The sequence below is a fragment of the Idiotropiscis lumnitzeri genome, chromosome 20 (assembly GCF_059441095.1).
Source record: "Idiotropiscis lumnitzeri isolate Australia: NSW breed Sydney's pygmy pipehorse chromosome 20, RoL_Ilum_1.0, whole genome shotgun sequence".
Lineage (NCBI taxonomy): Eukaryota > Metazoa > Chordata > Actinopteri > Syngnathiformes > Syngnathidae > Idiotropiscis > Idiotropiscis lumnitzeri.
In genome coordinates, this window is record NC_142410.1 from 4,404,624 (window position 1) to 4,425,927 (window position 21,304).

A 21,304-nucleotide genomic window follows, 5' to 3' on the forward strand; every position below is an offset into this window, starting at 1 on the left:
TGTGCTACCCACTAATCAATCAGGCTTTTAAAAGAGCGTTTAAGGTTTCAAAGGCTTAATTTCCAAGCATTCACAATTTTTGATGGCTTTCCTAAAATTCATTTGAAAAATCCAGCTGTCATTATGTGTGTCCGGTTTGAAAGCTGTCAGGGAATCAGTCAGTGTTTTGGCTTCCAGGCAGGCTCCTCATTTTTTACAGTGTTGATAAAATTCTTGCATTTGATTAAGTTCAAAGTATTTGCGAGCTATCTAATCTCAAAGCTGGAATGTCTCTCCTCTGTCGGATTCATGAGCACTTTCGTAGCGCTATTGTTATTTTATTTCATTGGGTTTGATAAATGTCACCTGGATATCAGAAGTCACACAACGTAGCAAGGGAAAGTTGTTGAAGAAACCTTCATTTAAAGAGGTCATTCGAATTTGTACTTCTGTCGCTCCGCTGACGTTTATAGGGCAGCAAGGACACGGGAAGCAATTTCAGGAGGAAAGATTTGGGAACAAGAAAGAAACAAGGCCAGGTGGAAACTTGAGGCGACACACAAAAAGTTGAAAACTAGGCCGTGAGTCTGGTGTGCGGCAAAAAGGAGATATGGCGAGAGAGTGGCCGGAGCAGAGCAGTCTGTTACTGTCACATCTTTTAATAGTTTGAAGGTGTTTTAGCCCCCTTGGTGTGCTTGACCTTCGGTGCTCCCTGCTGTCAGCATGAATACTTGACCTTCACTATGATTAAGAGCGGCTCCGTTTCTGAGCTTGCCCTGATAAAAAGTCTTGGCCCGTTTACCACATTGCCGTAGGTGCATGTGTTCAGTTGTTTCTCTCTGCTGGATGTAAAATCGCTGAAAGGATTATTTCCGTTCACATCTTCGCACACTCAGGCAGTGGTAACGTTAATTGAAATTAAAAAACAAATACAGGGGAGTGATAAAATAGACGCAGAGGGGGCAAAATGAGCAGTTGGTTTGCTTTTTGCTTATGTTCTGAAAGACATTTCTTCTACATTCCAATCTTGGTTTTAAAACTGGTAAATGACACCAATCATGTGACACAGTGACCAAAATTACAAGACTTAAACACCAGACTTAAACTCAATAGAGCATGCATTTTATCTGCCAAGGTGGAGATTGATATCAGTGCCCCCCCCCAAAGAAAAACAACTGATAAAATAGTTTTGTCACAAATAATGCTGTCTATGTCAATGTTGATCAATCTTTTCTGCGCCAAGGCACATATTTTACATTGGATAAATCTTTCAGATCACCACCACTCAAAAATGTCTCAAAAAGTAATGAGAATTTTTTTTTTTTCCAATTTACTCACAAATGTCCTTTGTGTGAAATCTCTACTTGTTTAGATTAACGCAAAGGGACGCAAATTTGTCGTTGGTTTAGCGAGTAAAATGCATGTTCTCTTGGGTTCAAGTCTGGACATATACTGTCACTGAGTAAATACTCTTGTGAGTGAATTGAGAGGAAATATTTTTTGTGACATTCTCATTTATTTATTTATTTATTTAACTCATTCACTGCCATTGACGGATATAGACGCCAAAAAGTACATTTATTTTACCTGGGCTGGCAGCGAATGAGTTTCAGGAGTGGTTGGAAAATACTGTTCTATCCACATATCTACCCATGCAGCAATCCACCTACTAATGATAGTAATTGCACTTTCAGGTCATTCCTGTCACGTCCAAGCTGTCTCATCATTTCATCTTAGCAAACAGTGCTGGCAGGAGTGCTGTTGTTCATCATGTACAGTTAAGGGGACATGGCAGTGCTGTGAATTAATTGCCTAATAAGGACAGTTGGCAAAGCCACCGCGTGAAGTGCTCAAGCTGTTGAATTATGCAAGAGTGGAGCAGCTTGTTCCTTTCGAGTGCTCAAATCACTCAACAGGAGTAGTAGTGCAGGGATTCTTCACTTGTGGGTCAGACTCTGGCACTGAAAAAAGATTTCACCTCAACCACTTTTAGTGATTATTGCGTGTTGCAGCGCTCCATTATATTGCATTGTATAAAAACATACATTATTGACATAACTAAATACGGCTCTGCAACAATTGGCCACCTGGAGGCAGTATCAGACGGTTTGACAGTTGTAGTGTTCATTGAGATGTCTCAACTACTCTCTCAGCTCATCAGTGCAGCACTAATATTAGCGGAGAATAAAGAATATGACAGTGAGTTTTGTTAATGTCTTTTTCAAGGTCTGTGCTCACTTGTACCAGTAAAATTTTTTTAAAAAGAAAATCAGACAAACAGTTGTAACTCATTGCATCGTTGTTTCTCAGAACTTATGGTCCAGCCAGATGCTCAAACGCTGACTCATTTCTGGAGTCAAAAGTTTTGTCCCTTTACAATCAATCACCAGATTTCCCTGCTTAGAACATTGCAAACATACTGCAAAAAAAAAAATAACCAACCTTACTGATATTTGCGCTGTAATTTGTTTGTGAATATATTTTGACACAATACTGATTAATCGAGTCGAGTCCCACACCGTCCGTAATGTGATTAAAAAGTCAACAGAAAAAATTATGTTAAGCGCATTTACTTCCATGTCTATGATATAATGTATTGAAAAGTAAAGTACTTCCACCGGAAGGACTTGAGGATGTGAGTTCACTGTAAAATATGATGTTAACTCGGGGAAAAAAAAAAAAAAGTAAGCGTAAGCCACGCCTTGAGCTTGATGTCTAGTTTTATTGGTAATGCGCGATAAATAAAATAGATTGTAATATTTTTTAACACTTGTTGCATGCACTATTTCTTCTTCTTCTTCTGTCTACATGGTCCATGAATGTAGCATTTAAAATGGCAGCCAATTTTCACCATTCAGAGGTCAAATTGAGTTTTTTACTATGTACTTGTGTGCAACGCGTTTGGTGCTCAGGTACCAAGCGCCACAACATTCAAGCATTCATAGCACAGTGCAGGGTGGTTTGACTTAAAGCAGATAACATTTGTAAGATAAGATTTTGAACAAGTCCAATTTTAAGCTCTCAAGTCGCGCTCCTGTAGCATACTTATGCTTCTGAGAACCCCTCATGGACAGTTTTTTTTTTCCCACACATTTGCTTGACGGTGTTCCATAAGACTATTCAAACCGTAAATATGAGTTCTGCCGTAATAAAGCTGGGCAAACATTGCTCTACACCAGGGGTGGGCAAACCTTTTGATTGGCGGGCCACAATGGGTTCTAAAATTGGACAGAGGGGCCGGACCAGGAGCAAATGGATGGAGTGTTTTGGTAACCTCACCTCATCTGAGAAAAAAAAAACCCATTTCATTTTATATGAAAATGAACAAAAGCATTAGAACAAAATATATATATTAACCAGGTTTATTCATTTAATTTATTTCAAGTTCAGCGGGCCGGATTAAAACATTTAATGGGCCGCATGTGGCCCCCGGGCCGTAGTTTGCCCACACCTGCTCAACATTATCATCGCTGAGAACCACTGTGCTAGTGCTGACAAATGAGAGAGGGGCACTAGGACCCTGGGCATGTGAGCAGTGCAGACAACGAACAATGAAGAGAGCAGAGTAGTGGGGACCAGCACAGGAGCAACATCTGAGCCACAAACCATCCGCATCCCCTGCACCACATTTCAACCGCGCACCCTCGCACCACCATCCTTCCTCATTGCCAGGACACAAAAGCTGAGCTGGAGTGGAACGTACTCATCTACGCTGGTTGTGCAGCCTCCTTCTTCTGGCTTCTTTGTGTTTGTGAATGACTGGGACTGAAGTGGGTCATGCAGGACCACTGGAGGAGCGAAAGATAAACAACCCACACCTACCAAGCCCCCCCCACCCCCTCCTTAAGCCTACTGCCAGAGGAGAGACGATTCGAGCTTGCACACCTCAGCACCGAGCATGATGCGATCACTGCATCCGCTTCCGGACAAGTCGTCTCAAAGCCTTTCAAGGAACAAAATGAAAGTCAACTGAGGGAGCACATCAGCACTTTTTCCATCAAGTCTGTCTGTCATCCAAGGCTTTGAGATTTTTGAAAGGCCTTCGCAGGATTCTTAACAATTTTATTTCTTTATTTTTATTTTCACTTCACCTGTGTGCTTCAGGTCCGCGCAGTCTCCAGAGTATCAGTGTTGTGCAGAGAATGCAGGACCATGGAGGAGACAGACAAGTTCCCAGCAGGTGAGGGCATTGTCAAAAATTCTCATTAGAGTTTATGAGGAGTTGGTTGTTTTATGTTTCTCGGAAGCTAATATCCTGTGAAATAATAAGTCGTGAAAACAATTCTTCTTTATACCCATTAGGAGACTTGCATTGTTTTTGGATTTTTTTCATCCCTACCTTCCATTTGTTTGGCGTTACTCCTTAGGTTTTGCAATTATCATATCTATAAATGAATACTTGTGTGTAATAGACAATAAATGACACGACCGGATTCGTGTTCCGGAAAAAATCAAGTGAAATAAAGAGCAAAGAGTGGAAACCAACATTGTGTTAGAAAAGCAATGATGTCTCGTTGTTAAATCAGCTGGAAATGAATAATTGACGCTTCATGCCACCTCATTCTACAAATTCTCCTCTGTTCCTACAAGCAGAATACTTTTCGAATGAATGTGGTTCCACTTCATAAATTCATAAACACATTACATCTGCTCATTACCTGCGAGGAAGTCCCATAAAAAGGCATTTTACCGGGATTTACAAAGCGTACAATAGAGCATTCCATCAAAAGAATTGCACGAGAGCGCTTTTTACAGCTTTGAGTAAATAGTCCTGCTTATCCACAGCGACGACGGTGTAACATTGTAGATGATAAGGCAAATATAATCGTAATTTAAGTCAGCCACATGTGAATAATTTTGGAGTAGATCATTTCCTCCAAAGTCTGCAAACATCTGTCATAGAAGAAACCGGTTTTACACCAACGTGCTGCCACCACCATTCGGGAGGAAACAGCTGTTTAATATGATATCATTATGAGCCTTGTCAATCAATACCTCATGCAGGGTTTTCGGTATGCTCGTACAAAACGCTTTTATTCAGCTCTATTTATACTCGCTCTCCCCGCTCAGTTTTCCAATTAGGGCTGTTTTTTTTTTCCCGGATCTGCTCAATGCGCGGAGATTGCTCTTTTGTGTCTGCTCAGTGTTGTATACACGTGCACATACATCATACAATTAAGTCAAATATTTCCTAATGAGACAGCGGGAGTGGGTTTGGGGGATTTGAAATTATTCTTGTAAATCTCATTATATGCAGCCTTGATGTGGATGGTGAAATCGCTCCTCCATTAGACAACGCGCCACCTCTCCCCAGTCCCAATTTCTGCAGCTCTCAGATGAACCCCCCCCCCCCCCCCCACACACACACACACACACCCCAACCCCTCGCCATGTATTCCACATCAAAGCATGTGGGACAAAGGGAGGGATGCTCGTCTCCCTCGTTGGATTCCCCCCAATCACGCACACGGTGGCTCACATCAAACCTCCGTTGTGGAAGTTGAAGCGACTGGATTAGAATGCTGGGGTACAATTGCTTGCGTGGGGTGGGTGAGCGGGGTCGTTAGGTACAGTATGTCCCCCAAGGCATCTTATTGAAGAAACGTCAGTGCTTCAGGATTTCTGCACAACATAAAGGCAGTGATGATTTGGGCTGGTTAAGATGGTCGTCAGTGTTCTTTACTGTGAAAATGCAGCGATTTTTGGGGAATCGACGGAATGACTGAGCAGAGTAATCTTAAATTGGAATGGTTTGAGTTGGTCGAGAAATGCGTAAGGTGGAAATAATTGAGTTGGGAGTGTTGTCGTGAGAAGATTGGAATCCTGAAATGTGTGGGGATTTGCAGAAAGTGGAACAAATGGTTCCCGGTATGTCATCAAAAAACTGAATAGCTTGAAGTTGACACGGTTGGAATCGGATGAGAAATGTGTGAGGAGGAATCTTAAAAAAAAAAAAATAAATATATATATATATATATATATATATTTGAGAATGCGATAAACATTCCCGCATTTTACCTTGCAGAACTGCAACATAATGTGTTTTATTGATTTAATTTCATATTTATTTTTTTATTTGATTAATTCATCTTTAATTAATTAAATTTATATATTTAATGAAATTATTTGGCTCGTACACCAGGGGTGGGCAAACATTTTGATTGACGGGCCACAATGGGTTCTTAAATTTGACAGAGGAGCAGATGGATGGAATGTTTTGGTAACCTCACCTCATCGTAGAAAACAAATACATTTAATTTTAAATGAAAGTGAACAAAATGTATGTCTTTGAAAAATCAGAGTATTTAGAAAACCAAACATTAACAAGGTTTATTCATTTAATTTTTTACAAGTTCGGCGGGCCGGATTAAAACGTTTAACGGGCCGCATGTGGCCCCTGTGCTGTAGTTTGCCCACACCTGTCGTACACTAAGTACAGCGACATTAAAGGGCATTCTGATTCCGATTCTGATTGTATGTGCTGAATAAGTTGGACACTTTGAAGTTTGTTAAAATAGTTTGCCTTGAATAAGAAAATGTGGAAGGAAGAAGTAAATATTTCAATTTCAATTCATGAATTTAAGTCTAAAAATGTGAATTTCTAGTTTCGTAGAGGTCCTGAATGAGCTGAACAATTTGAAGGAATAGTTTGAATCGGTTGAAAAATGTGATGCAGGATGTACATTGATTCGAATGTTGCGGATAAAGTGGAATACGGAAAAATGTGGAATCTGGTAAATAATTGTGCGGTTTGAAAAATCGTAACGTCGAGAAATGTGCGAGAAGCAGATATAACTCCACTTAAGTATTTCTGCCCGACATGCAGTAATTGCAATGATGATTTGTGCTGATTTTGATTGGTGTTTATAGTCAGACGTGCCGCAGCCTAATTGCAACCACGAATGAATCTGGATCGGTTCTGTAGTCAGTGTTTAGTTGAATTTCCCTCCTCGTTTTTCTGTATTTGGGTCACATTCATAGTCACGCTATGACGTTCGACAACAGGCTCCCTCCACACTCCAGCTCCTTCATCTGATCAATGTAGCTCAGGGTTTTTTTTCTCCCCATTACTGTGTCTTTGGAAATCCCAGCAGGACGCCTTTCATGCCTAGCTCCATGGTGCTTTTCAGAGAAAGTGATGATTGGAAGCACAATTTGTAATTTTTTTTTGCTTGAGGATAGACCGAATCTGTCAATCAGAGACAAGAGCAGTGATAATCTTTTAGCACGTCAAGACGCTGACAGATCGAAAAAGTGCACACTAATGCTCAGTGTGATTGAAAGTAATCAAGTGCGACTACTATTTTGTAATTTAGTCGATTTTTCAGGTACAGTGTCGACTTTGCTTGTACTTGTATTGCACTTTGTTAAATGTACTTTGCACTCTTTATGATTTTTAGTTTTACTCAATGAACAAACAATAAACAAAGTAGGGTTTTAAACTAGGGTTGGGGTTTCAGAGTAGGGTTTTAATCTGGGATTAGGGTTTCAAGGTAGATTTTAAATTGGGTTTAGGGTTTCAAAGTGTTGTTTTAAACTCGGGTTATGTTTTTAAATTGGAGTTAGGTTCTCAAAGTAGGGTTTTAAACAAGGTTATGGTTTTAAAGTGGGTTTTTAAATCGGGGTTAGGGTTTTAAAGTAGCTTTTAAATTGGGGTTAGGATTTTAAAATTCTGTTTTAAACTAGGGTTAGGGTTTTAAATAAGAGTTTTAAATTGGGTTAGGATTTTAAAGTAGGGTTTTAAATTGGGGTTTGGGTTTCAAAGTACTGTTTTAAACCAGGGTTAGGGTTTCAAAGTAGGCTTTTAAACTAGAGTTAAGATTTTAAATTACTGTTTTAAACTAGGTTATGGTTTCAAAGTGGGTTTTAAACTGGGGTTAGGGTTTCAAAGTAGGGTTTTAAACTAGAGTTAGGGTTTTAAATTACTGTTTTAAACTAGGTTAGGGTTTCAAAGTGGGTTTTAAACTGGGGTTGGGGTTTTAAAGTTGGGTTTTAAATTGGGGTTAGGGTTTCAAAGTAGGGTTTTAAATTAGGATTAGGGTTTCAAGGTCGGGTTTAAATTGTGATTAGGGTTTCATAGTAGGGTTTTAAACTTGGTTATGGTTCCAAAGTGGGTTTTTAAATTGGGGGTTAGGGTTTCAAAGTAGGGTTTTATGTCTCGAGTGTGAGTACATCGGATTCCATCCTTCGCTGCCAGTGTGGTCCGAGTCAGATGGGGATTCCACGTCCATTTTGGAGGCAGTAATTCGTACAGCAAATCAAGTGAAGACGTGTTTCCTCATCGTTAACTGGAACTCATTCAAATGGGGAACAGGAGACAAGGCAATACGTGAGCTCAGTCATCCCCGGTGATGACTCATCGCGCCAAAACCAACTCGTCCATTAGTGTGAAGAGGGAGACTCAGGCGAAATCTATTTACTTCTTTTTTTTTTTTTTTCTTTCCCTGAGTCCCTTGTTTATTTTCCGGAGCAGACAAGAGGGACGAGGACTGTGCTATAAAAACGGTAAACAGTGGAAAGCTGCTGACTCTGATCCCCTGACCCACTTTTAGATCCACCAATGTTCTTGCTGAATATTACATTATACATTTGTTGCACATGAAAGGGTGCCTCATCATCGTTAACACCCACAATGTTATAGCTTTCAACATTTGAAATGTAAATTTTGTCCTATTTTTATGTTGAAAAATTTCTTGCTGCGGTTATAGCTGCATCAAGTTTAGAATTAGTTTTGTTGAAAATGCGGGAAAGCCAATTTTTATGCAAAACTTAAAATATATTGTTGAATTTAAATTTCTTGCCAAGATTGTTGAGAAAAAAATACTTCCCAATGTGTCCTGAATTAATTGAACAGTTTGAAATCGGAATGGTTTGAATCCGTTGATCAGAAACTGAATAAATGGACAAAAAAGTTGTCTGTGGAAAAAAAATAAAATAAAATAAATAAATGACACTGATGAAGACGCCCTTATTTTTCACGCTGTACTTTTCAGGAATTAAGTTTAGAAGATTATTTTCAGCCCGTACATGCTTTCAAATAGAGTTATAACGAGATTTGTTTTCCCCGTGCTTACACGGATGTTGTGGGATAGAGAATTTGTCCAGAGGATCAAAACATGCCTCACGTATGACAAGTGCGTGAACCGTTTTAAATTGCTCACAGATTATTTTTGAACGAGTGGGATTGGATTTAATAACCCGCGGACAGCAAAGTGAATAAAAAAATAAAATAATCAAACTAAAGTACCTTAATCCAAACATTCCCTAAGCAGGTGCTTAGTTGGCTTATGCCGCCTCTGATCACAGCTGCTCGTGAAACACAAGGCCCCCTTCTATACAGCGTCACTGTCACACTCTGGACCCTTTGAGCCTCCAAAATAATCACATCATCTTGCCAGAAAATCATAACCCCCCCCTCCACCCCCCTCCACGTACCTTCCGGGCACAACACTGCGGTTTGTGGATCACACCGATGATGTCATCAAAGCTGCACCGTCGCATATCGGCAATCTTAATTCACTTTTAAAGAGGAAATGGGCGCATAGGATGCCTCGCGGATGGATGGGGTGAATTAATTGGAGGAGTACTTTAAACTTTCACTTGAGTCATATTATTCTAAAGTAACAGTATTGTTCTTTGTACTTACTATTACCTTAACTAATATTAAAATCCAGTCGGAGGTTTCCTAAAGTTGCAACATTATCAGAAAAATGACATAAAGTCCTAAGAATAAAGTTTAGTGCAAAAAAAAAATCTACATAAATAAAGTCATAATATTATGAAAAAAATGTCAATAAAATGTTGACATTGTGGGAATAACATTATCCATGAATAAAGTCGGCAATAAGGAATATCAAACAATGCCACTAGAATAAAAACTCAAAATTAAAAAATAAATTCATAAGATTACATGAAAAACATTTGTAATGTATGAGAATAATATATTTAAATGATTAAAAACTAAAAAACCTTTTTTATAAGAATAAAGTCATCATTTGACTCAAAATTAAGCCTCTGAATTCCAGAACGATTGTTCTAAAAAAAACAAAAAAAAAAAAAAGTTGTGTCACTATCAGAAAAAAGAATACGTCAAAATACTGCAAGTTGTAATATTATGACAAAAATATGTTATTTTAGATCAAGTTTGCCACTGTAATATTTGGGAGTTAGAAAATTAGCACTCCACCTAAACATGGGACTTTTTTTCAACTTAAATAATGATTTAATTCAAATATATTGCACAAACATATTTACTGAAATAAATAATAACATTGTACCTAAATAAAACAGTTCTTAAAGGTACTAATGGACAAAAAAAGTGAAATACAATTGAACTGTAGTTGGGAAGTGATTTTTTTAATTTATTTATTTATTTTTTGCGTACCACCAGTGGAACTCCAAGTACAGCAGTACAACATTTTGACAATCACTGCCCGCTTGTATTTTCACATTTGCATATGTATAACCATGAAATCCTGATATCGGAAGTTTTCAGCAAAGCATTGTATCTCGTGGGCAGAGTTGGATAAATATAGCTGCAGGGCAAGTGTGGCAGGATGTGACAATTTGCAACGCTTGTTCTTGGCTTCTCCTTCTTCCAGTCCAGGAGGAAAATAAACAATGGCTCAGAAAATAGAAAGAGCGCCCTGTATTATATTCCATATGTGCTCATATCGCCGCTGATCACACGTCTTGATGTGAGCCTGGAGATGATTATGTAAGACATTATGAGTCCTGTTGCCTACTCATGACGAATGTGCCCACTCGACTGTGTGTTGCCTTCAGGGAGTCCGAAAAGACTTGATTGTTCTCCGTGTGGACCAGTCTTGGGCACGGGTTTCTGGTTAAACATTTAAGCCGAACAGAATGAAGCTCAGTCTTGCATTACACTGACAAAAATGGCTCTTTTGAATCGTAAGTCAACCCCAAAAAAATATTCGCAATTAAATGTTCTGTGCGCCTTCACTAGTCTCAACACGGCATTCTGATTAATATTACATTTGTGAAATATGAGTTAAGCAGCAAAATGCACCCATTTTTAGCCATCTCAGGGGGCGGCCATTTTGTCACTTTCTGTTGACTGAAAATGACATCACAATTGCTCAGAGATCAGCTAATAACCAATCATTGCTGAGCTTCAGAAAAGGTTGAGCCGTGATTGGTCGTTACTTGAGCCCTGAGCGACTGTGATGTCATTTTCAGTCGACAGAAGTGACAAAATGGCCGTCCAATGAGATGTCTAAAAACTGGTGGATTTTCCTGCTTAACTCATCTTCCACAAACACAATATTCAACAGAATGCCATGTTTACACAAGTGAAGGTACATATTTTTACTTAACTTCCTCTTTAAGAGTCATTTTCTTCGAAATGTAATTGTTTCTGTGGTGGAATTTCCTTTTTGTTGGCTCTCACTGGACGGTGCAGGTGTACCAAATGATGCAACAAGAAAGTGGGTTAGTGGGGACATGAACAACAAGCTTATCTGTTTGCTTGGACTGTCGAATAAAAGAGGCCATCAGCAAAATTGCTCCGAGTGATTGGATGGATGATTATCTTGTACTTACTGTTACACCCTAACCAAAACTCACTCGCTGATTTAACTAAGCAGCGAGTGCATCTTAGGCCTGTAGAACAAAACCCAAATGCACTGTAGCAACAGGCGAAGATGTTTTGTTTCCCAGAAGGCACGTGGCGTATTTTACCGGAATACAGCTCGAAACTGTCAGCCATTTGTCTCCATTTGTCGGTTCTTCTACCTGCTCCTATTGATTTTCCCATCACCGTATGCCAGTAAGCGCTGTGAGGCCAGTCATTCTCGTGACTGCATCGGAAAGCTCCGCAAAGTGATGTCTGAGGTGTGTACTCAGGGCCCTTCCCTTTTGCGCATACACTTCTCCGAAAATTTATTTCATGCTAATGAGAGTCTGTTAAAACCCTTCTGATTTAGTCCTCCTTTGAGATCTAGTATGAAAACAAGATCATGTGGACAAGCGCCAGCAAATAGACATGCAGGAGCTGATCGTTTTAATAAGGGTGTGCCGGAGGAAGGAACCATCTAAAACACAGGTGTCAAAATCATGGCTCGGGGGCCAGATCTGGCCCATGATTATATTTTATGTGGCCCGCGATGGGCAAATCATGTGCGTCAACTTCCTGTTTCTAGCCCATTTTCCTCACTTTTAACAACATTGAGATATTGCAATTTATTTGTTACCTATCGTCCCCTTTTTAAAATAAATTGAAAAATTGTTGAACTAACAATTACTCACTGGCTTCTGATTTCAAATCAGGCTTTCCATCAATTTGTTGTGTGTATGCGACAACTCAGTACCACTGTATTTTCTACTGAAAAATTCACAATAAGTGCCCCCCCCCCCCCCCCCCCCCCTCCTCTTTCCTTTCCGTCAGTCTGCCGCACAGCGTCAAGGCCAGCCTGTCGCTTTCTCCAACCGGGCCTGGACGGGTGGGCAGCGGCGGGGGCTCCCCCACATCCAAAATGGCCCCCAGTGGAGTCGGGGCGCCTGTGGAGGACATGCAAGCCTTGGCCATCACTTCGCTCTCTGCTGCAGATGTGGCCAAACAATTTGAGCAGATTCGAGAGCTTGGCAAGGGCACATATGGCAAGGTGGACCTGGTAGCCCACAGAAGCCAAGGTGAGTGCTTGAAGCACACGCTAAACACGATCATATGCACAGCGGTGGTTTCTGGTGTGTGCAATATGGGCGCACATTTTGGGGTTGGTGGGCAATGCGCGTAATGAAGATGAAGAATTGTCACTACATTTTTTTCATTCTTTTTTTGGGCACCCTGTGGCATGAAATTCATCAATGTCAAATGTTTTACAGAATATGTCTCGTGGTGCATCTATCAAACTTTTTGTACGGTCTCTGTACACGTTTCCTCATGTTTCGGTCTGATCTTTTCAGGCACTAAAATGGCACTGAAATTTGTGACCAAAAACAAGACGAAGCTCAAGAGTTTCCTGCGGGAGTACAGTCTTACAGGCTCGCTCAGCTCAAGCCCGTTCATCATCAAAGTCTTGGATGTGCTCTTTGAGACAGAGGACAGCTACGTATTTGGACAAGAATACGCTCCCGCAGGGGACCTATTCGACATCATTCCCCCACAGGTAGCGCCATCATGCATGTCTCCACCAATCATCGTCCTCAATCCGACAGAGCTGCTCCAATCATGTTCAGACGGTGCACTTTTAACAAGCTCTCCTGGGGCTGGAGCCTTTTCTCGCTATGAGAGCAGCTCTGACTTTGCTTTAGAACTATTTCGCTTGGCTTTCTCATTAAAATTGCAATTGCAAGACAAGAGACGTTTATTTCACTTTTTCTTATTGGAGAAAATCAGCGTTCGCCCTGAACTTTTGGATGGGTTGTACTTTTAACAACTTGGTGAAACACATTATTATTTGGACAAAACATTGGGACACCTGGCTAGTACTGGACTACAATAAGGGTTCCGCTTACATCTTCTAACCTGTGGTAGACAAACCCTGACTTTGCATTTCAATCTTCCAATATGTGTCTTTGTCTTCCTCCCAGGTGGGCCTGCCAGAGGAAATGGTCAAACGCTGCATGCAACAACTTGGTCTGGCCCTAGATTTTATGCACAGTAAAAGCTTGGTGCACAGGGACGTCAAGCCAGAAAATGTGCTGCTGTTCGACCGTGAGTGTCGCCGCATCAAGCTGGCCGACTTTGGAATGACCCGCCGGGTGGGTTGCCGCGTGAAAAGAGTGAGCGGCACCATCCCCTACACGGCTCCCGAGGTGTGCCGGGCCAGCCGCACCGAAGGCTTCCTGGTCACCACCAGCCTGGACGTGTGGGCTTTTGGAGTTCTGGTCTTCTGCATGCTCACGGGTAACTTCCCCTGGGAGGCCGCACTGCTAACCGACGCCTTCTACGAAGAGTTTCGACGCTGGCAGAAAGCTGGATGCCCCGTGGGAACATATCCGTCGCAGTGGCGCAGATTCACCGACGACGCCCTGCGAATGTTCCAACGGCTTCTCGCCGCTGAGCCCGAAAAACGTTGCGGGGTCAAGGACATCTTCTGCTTTGTCAAATACGAGCTGGTGAGTGAGCTGAGGCGCAGAGCATCTTACCGTGCCAAGAGAGGCGAACGCTCCAGCTCGGGGGTGTGCACTGGCAACTGCACTTCTTCTTCATCCACGTCTTCTTCCTCCTCACGCGCCTCCCACAGACACCCGGAGCCTTCCACGCCTCCTGGAACCTCCTGCCTCCGTCCAGCTCCTCTCAAACGAAGTGTCCTCTCTGACCCGAGAGAGGAGGCTGGACAGCAACAGCCTCCAGGACGGGACAAGAACAAAAGCCAGATGGTGATGGCCACTGCCATTGAAATCTGTGTGTAACTTCAAATTGCAAAGTGCTCTCTATATGTAAAGTCCATCTGAAAAGGCAGTTTAAGAGAGAAGCTCAGATCACATTGGAAATAAACGTCATCCCTTTAGCGGCCTGGACTTAGTTGAAAGGCCTTTTAAATTGGGATTAACGGCCAAAGACGCCTGAGCTTCCTATCTCCGCAAGAGAGGCGAACCGTCCCGCTCGGGAACGTACACTGGCAACTGCACTTCGTCTTTGTCCATTTCTTCTTCCTCCTTCCACAACTGTAACCTGTAGCCTCCTACGCCTCCTGCCTCCATCCTGCTCCTGTCAAATGGCGTCCTCTCTTTCCCCAGAGAGGAAGCTGAACAGTAGCGGTCTCCAGGACGGGATAAAAAAACCAGATGGTGATGGCCACTGCCGCTGAAATCTGAGCACACTCCCATCCCTCCGTTTACGGCAGTGTACTGCTATAACTGTTCAGGGTTGGCCAAGGAACTGGAGCCTGTCCAAGCTGACTCCGGGCAATTGTGCAATACTCGAGTGGCTCATACTACCGGATACAAATTCCTCGTGTGTTTTTATTTATCCGGTCAATGAAGATGATTCCGATTCTGATGTGGACTGAACTGAGCCCATCTTGCCCTGCATTAAAGCCAGGCAACTACATCATCAGTGACTCGTGAGCACACTTGTAGTAACCAGTCATCGTTAAGTGCTCTCCATCTCCAAACTCCATCTTGAAAGGCAATTTAACAGAGAAGCTCAAGCTCATATGGAAAGCAGCATGTGGATTCCTGGTCAAAGACGGCTGAAAGAGTGTCCTTCCGTGCAGTTCCTGGCAAACATCCCACTGACACCACAGAACCTCCTGCCTTTGCCACCTTTAACGGAGCATCGTCTCTGACGTCAGAGAGGAGGCTGGACAGCACCACTCTCCAGGATGGGATCAAGAACAAAAGCCAGATGGTGATGGGCAACATTATTTACGGCCAAAGACTGCTGAGAGATCTGCAAACGTTACTCCAAGTGATATTTTTTTTTCCCCGCACTGTGACGGTGGTGCTAATGATCAGACGCTCGGTGGAAATGACTTCCCCATCACTTGTCACTTTATTACAGGGGTTCTCACAACTTTGGGTTCGGGGGATCCACCTCAGTGTCCCATCGCCAGTTAAATATGTGTGAACGACACAACCGAGGACACCCGTTTGAGAAGCATAGCTTTTCCTCATATCACTTCATACGCTCCAGATCACTCAGAGGCCGGTGATTCGAGAGCAACATTTGACTTGATCGTCCACTGCATTACCACACTTCCGATCGTAAAATGGACCTCCATGTAGCAGTGTGTACGGGGACACGTTTTCCAGTGTCTCAGTGGCGTGCATCACCTCAGGACACTTGAGTGGAGCACTTCCCTTTTTATTACTAATCCTTTGCAGCTGTTGGACTGCTGAGCTCCCATTTACGGAAACATTTTATGAGCGCAGAGGTGCGTACAGTAACAAGGCGAGAATATGTTTGAATATTTTTTTTTTTCTACTTGTGTGTGCGTGCGCGCGAGTTCTTGGATGTGTATGTGTGAGCTTACGCAAAAGCACAAAATGTTTCTAAAGGGATGAGGAATCTCACTCCATATTGTAGATATATTTGGTATTTTCAAAAAGTGCTCCGTAATTTCAGGTAGTTCAAATATGTAGCTGTACTCGTTTTTGAAATCAGGGGATTTGGTCACTGTCAGGTTACCGCATCGTATGTAGCAACTCAATAAGACGAAATGTACAGTGCAGTGTATCACTAGGTACTCGAAATTGAATCCACGGAGATGTATAACGCAGGCGCTGCTACTTTTAATTCAACTATGATTGTTTTTTTTTTTTTTTTTTGTTTTTTTTTTTTAATTTGTTTGTACTGAAACTGAACACCTAACAGTACTAGCGGTGGTTCACTCTTCATGCAATTTGAGAGTGAGGTCTAAATTATTTGAAACACCACAATCATGGTGATCTAGCTTTTCTTATTCTCTGGTGTGTTTTTTCAGAGTAGTTTAGGAGCTATTTTCCATGGAAAAATCGGTGAGTGAGGCGCAAATTGGCTGTTACTGTATTGCTTGGTGGAACGATTATGAAAATGGATCTAATTGTGATTTTCTTTCCCTCTCAATATTGCAGTTTAATAATGCATTTATTATTTGAAGGTCCTCTTCCCAGCAATTTTAACAAACACAATAAATTAATCTGTGTTACAATAAACAAAATTAGATTTATTATATATAAATGTTTTGGTCTCATAGGTTCGGCTTACGCAATAATAAAGGCAAATGAGCGACAAATTAATAAGTGACAATTTATTTACCTATTTCAATTAGAGTCGTTCACGTACTAAATATTGAGTCTTCTACGCGTTCCCTTCATTACGACAACTTCACAAAATCCTTCCAAACAAGTGCGGCGCTGTGAATACTCTCCAGATGCACTTTTAATGAACCCTTCGGCCTTCCTCCCCGTTCAGATCGCAGGTGTTTACTATCTGAGGAAGTGCCCTCTGTGTCATCTCCAGTTGTTTGGCAGGCTGATGATTGATTGGATGCTTCGCTCCAGTCTCCAAACAGTCGCGGCTAATTACAAGAAAGCAGCGTGTGAATGCTTCGGCGTACGCTCGCGACCATGCTCGTCCTTGTTTTTATCCGTGCGTAGACCCGCTCATTTGTGTCTGTGTTGTTTTCATCATCCTCATGCCCCCCCTCAAGTCTTTGCGCTGACAGCCCATCAGCTCTGTTGCTATAGCGACAGTGCCACACTGCTGCTGTCGTTGGGCTTCTGTCCTCCTCGAGTCTAATTGAGCCCACATTAAACAACTTTGCAGTCTCACACAGCCATTCGGAACAAGTGCTCGGTTTATTTCAGTGGACGAGATAAAGATGAAATAGCGTCGGGTGTCCACAAAGTCTCGTTAGAATTTATTACAAAAGCAATTGATGAGATACAGTACTCCCCGTGTATTCGCCCTCATGATGCAGTGCGCTGATACAAAATGGATTTAACAGAATCCATTCCATCTAGAGCAGGGGTGTCAATCTCATTTTTGTGGACGGGCCACATCGTAGTTCTGGTTTTCCTCAGAGGGCCATTATGTCTGTGAACCCATATAATGTATGATCACCTTATATTATCACATACACACAACACATTGATGGAAAGACAGTTTTGAAATCACAAGCCAGTAACTAATTGTTTATTCAACAATTTTATTTTTAAAAAAAATTTAAATTATTTTTTATTTATTTTTAAAGGGGAGGATTGGTAACAAATAAATGGCAATATCTTATTTCACAGTGTTGTTAAAAGTGAAGAAAATGTGCAAGAAACAGGAAGTTGACGGATGTGAGCGGTCCATATAAAATGAGGTCGCGGGCCAGACCCGGCCCCCGGGCCTTGAGTTTGACACCTGTAATTTAGAGTACCAAAAAAAAGCAAAAGTACATAAATTCAATGTCATTGAAAACCACAAACAAATATCATAAACTTATCCCATTTTGTAATCCCTCAAGCTACGAACTGCACAAATGTAGAGCTAACGTAATTACAGTATTCCAAGAATGTTCCTAATCTACAATAGTTAAATATTGTATTACCTCAAAAAGTGGCCTCCATGCTATTAGCCAAAGGTGAGTCATCCACACCTCTCATCTATGAGATGCCCGCGCACCCTCCAAAAACGAAACCCAAAAACAGTTGGTGCCCCTAGATAGCCGCAATAACCTTTTCTATTGCCACGTTAATTTCCCCCAAGCACTAAAGTTCGCTTGGGTGCGCTACATATGGATTTGGTTGGCGGGTGTGTAGGCAGGAAATAGAAATAGCTCCAAAAATAGACACCACATTCCAATAAACAGTGCTGTCTACAGTGGAGATATAAGATACGCCTATTTGAGCAAATAAGGTATAAAAGCAGTTTATCTTTGACGGAACTGCCCCATTTTGACAAATGCACAGTGCCATACTTGAAGGCTGTTAACCAGGGATCCTCGAGAGTCGCTATCCTGCCTGTTTTAGATTTTTCCCTCCTCCAACAGATGGACGGGAACGCGGGACCATGAAATAATTAATTAAATACAAAAATAATTTTAAAAAATGTTCCATATAATAATTGGGAATTTAATTAAATACACATTAATTTATTCTATTTCACATTTCATTAATAAATTAAATGTAATTAATATGCTTTTATTTAGTTATTTAATGGTGTATTTATTTATTAATCTGATTTATTTAATTCCTTATTTAATGAATGAATGAAATGATTCATATATTAATGACAATTTTAATTAAACATTCCATGGTGTATTTATTTAATAAATTTTGACACTTTTAGTCCTCCACATCCAACAAGCCTGATGTTTAAATGTTCAGTTCTTCAGGATGCTCTGCAGAACCCTGAACCCCAAGGGTGTCAAACTCCAGTCCTGGTGTCCTGCATGTTTTCCATCTCTCCCGGCTGCAACACACCTGATTCAAATGAGCAGGATACTTATCAGGCTTCTTCAGAGCATGCTGCTCAATAAGAAAGTGGCGTTACTTCGTTAAAATAACCGACCAGTCGACACAGTATAAGTCTTGCAATAAAATTGTATTGTGCATAATAAGCAGATTAAACACCTCCGGCTGGAGACGAGTAAAGGAGCTCCCAGTCTTTGTTGTGCTACCACCAGTGTCAGCCAAGTCCGATCCTCGGCATCGCTTCAAGTCACAATCAGGCAAGTAAAATATGAATAATCACGACTGTAATCTGTCCGCTAAAAAGAGAGAGAAGTTGGTCAACGCTGATTCATGCACTGCAAGAGAGAATTACCACATTTAGTATTCACTTGCATTGTATGAAGATTGACAAAGATTGAAGATGACGAGCCTTCAAAATCAGCCGTCAAATCGTTTTTCTCAAGCGTGGGAAATCTTTTTATTTGAGTTTTTCTTAATTGCCTTAACATCAAGATTTAAGATTAAGTACTATATGTGCAACTAAAATAACTAAATTCACTTTTATTTCTCTGGGTTTGTATTTTCAATTGTTAAAAAAAAAAAACATAAATCAATATTGGTTAATGTGAAATATATTGTGACAAACTTGTCAATCATATTGGCCAGCCCCATGTCAAATCATTGCCTTTGCATCGTCCCATTTGTACAAATAAAGGCCTTTCAAATAGATGCCTCAGTCAAATAATCACCTCGTACACTGCACAATGTCACTATTTGAGGTAATGAGGGCATCAAAGCAATAACACCTCTGTACTGCCTATTTATACAAACAAATCCATCCTCTAAAATCGACGCCACCTTCAATTAAACAGTGGGTACAGTCTGCAGTTGAGTATCTGAGGAGCACTTATTGTAGGAAAAAAAGTTATAAAAGGCCTATGAAACCACTGTACCCCGAAAAGACCGATTAGATTGCAGGACTTTGCATTATACTTATGTCAGACGCAATCAAAAGATGGTTTGATATGAATCTTGAGGAACGTAGAAGAGAACGACTATTTTACAAAAAATGAGCTCGGCATTCTCGGCGTCATGTTACCGCCACTAATTGCAACATGTTTCAAAGGCTGTTGTCAGAGACAAATCAATAGCGGCTCATCTTGACCTTCCAATTCTGATGCTTGACAGACGGACAAGCGAGAGGGTTTCAATTAGCCTGGTTGGCCATGTTGTCCAATGAGTTTATCTGCATAGTAAAAAAGTTCAGGATTAGGTAGACAGTAGGTGGTGCGCATATGTAACAACGCATTATATAACAAAAAGTCATCCAGAGCCAACATGACTCAATAAGATGCCGCCTGATTGTTAACATTATTCACCAAGCCATGCAAGACATCTTAAATGAGCATCATTGGTCTACTTTTGTTGCCACTCGCGGACTTTTAAACACCTCTTTGTGATGTTCAAGGGCAAAGTTTATCAAGTCTGAGAGACAAGACTTCCACTTGATGCAGTAAGCCATTTTTTCCCAGAATTTTATTGACCCGACGTGGATATTCTCCATTGGCAAAATTGCCAACGAACAAAAGTGTTAAAAAAAAATACCTCTGAAATATGGAGGCTAAGGTTAATTGTGTTTTCTGCCATCTAGTGGACGAGTGTGTAATTGTTCCGCTGGTCACTATATGTTGCTGGCATAAATAGATTAACACAAATACTTTCTATACAGTATAGTAAATAATAAATAATTTTCAGACCAAATCAGCAAAATTGTATAATTTTCCACAGCACACCTGTTGATCTCATGGCTCCTAATTGTTCAGTATCATTGCAATAAACAAAACAATTTTCTTTTTTTTGCCACTCATAGTTGTTGTAGAATCTTGTAAATACTCTGTGACTTTAATAATGAGAAAGATGTTAATATATGTTGAAATAAAATACAATTATGCGCCACTTCTTAGGAGTCCTGGAGGTTTTTTGGTCGTGTTTGCTTGTCTCATCGGCTAACTTTGTTCATTCTCCACACAATGCACTGCTTTTAGACTGAAAATAATTTTTTTTAATTCGGTCCTATGATCATTTTTTATATTGTAATACTTATTAAGATTATTTATTTTATTATTAATTCATCCCATTCAATAAAAACTGCAGTTGAGAGTCTTCTTCATGTATTTATTATATAAGTATTGTAATGCCCCTGTGTGCCCAAAGCATCAATGGGTATTGAAGCACTGATTAATGATATACTGCCCAAACTGTTTAAATCTTTTCATTGTATTTAATTATGTAAATATTGTGTTTTAGAAAGAAAAACAATACTGTATTTTTCTGAAGCCAATTAATAGCATACCCATTCATTTTAATGGGAAAAGATTATTTGAGATATGTACCAATTATTTTTTTTGTTAAAATGGTTACAAATTAAATTAATTAATTAATTAAATTGTAAATCAAGGAATCCACAGCACAAAAAGTTTGTTAAATAATTTGT

At 40.6% G+C, this 21,304-nt stretch overlaps 1 protein-coding gene across 1 annotated transcript; it reads left to right on the forward strand.

The window, feature by feature from the left end:
* The first annotated feature begins 3,558 nt into the window (after positions 1-3,558).
* Positions 3,559-20,766, forward strand: sbk1 (SH3 domain binding kinase 1). Its single transcript, XM_088284884.1, has 4 exons — positions 3,559-4,159; positions 12,389-12,633; positions 12,907-13,109; positions 13,534-20,766. Exons 1-4 carry the CDS (start codon positions 4,122-4,124, stop codon positions 14,356-14,358), a joined length of 1,311 nt encoding a protein of 436 aa, XP_088141010.1. The 5' UTR covers positions 3,559-4,121; the 3' UTR covers positions 14,359-20,766.
* Positions 20,767-21,304: the final 538 nt, after the last annotated feature.

Coding starts and splice junctions, on each gene's coding strand:
- sbk1 (XM_088284884.1), top strand. CDS start 4,122: ATGCAGGACCATGGAGGAGACAGACAAGTTCCCAGCAG. Junction 12,634..12,906: donor GGTAGCCCACAGAAGCCAAG/GTGAGTGCTTGA, acceptor TGATCTTTTCAG/GCACTAAAATGGCACTGAAA. Junction 13,110..13,533: donor TCGACATCATTCCCCCACAG/GTAGCGCCATCA, acceptor TCTTCCTCCCAG/GTGGGCCTGCCAGAGGAAAT.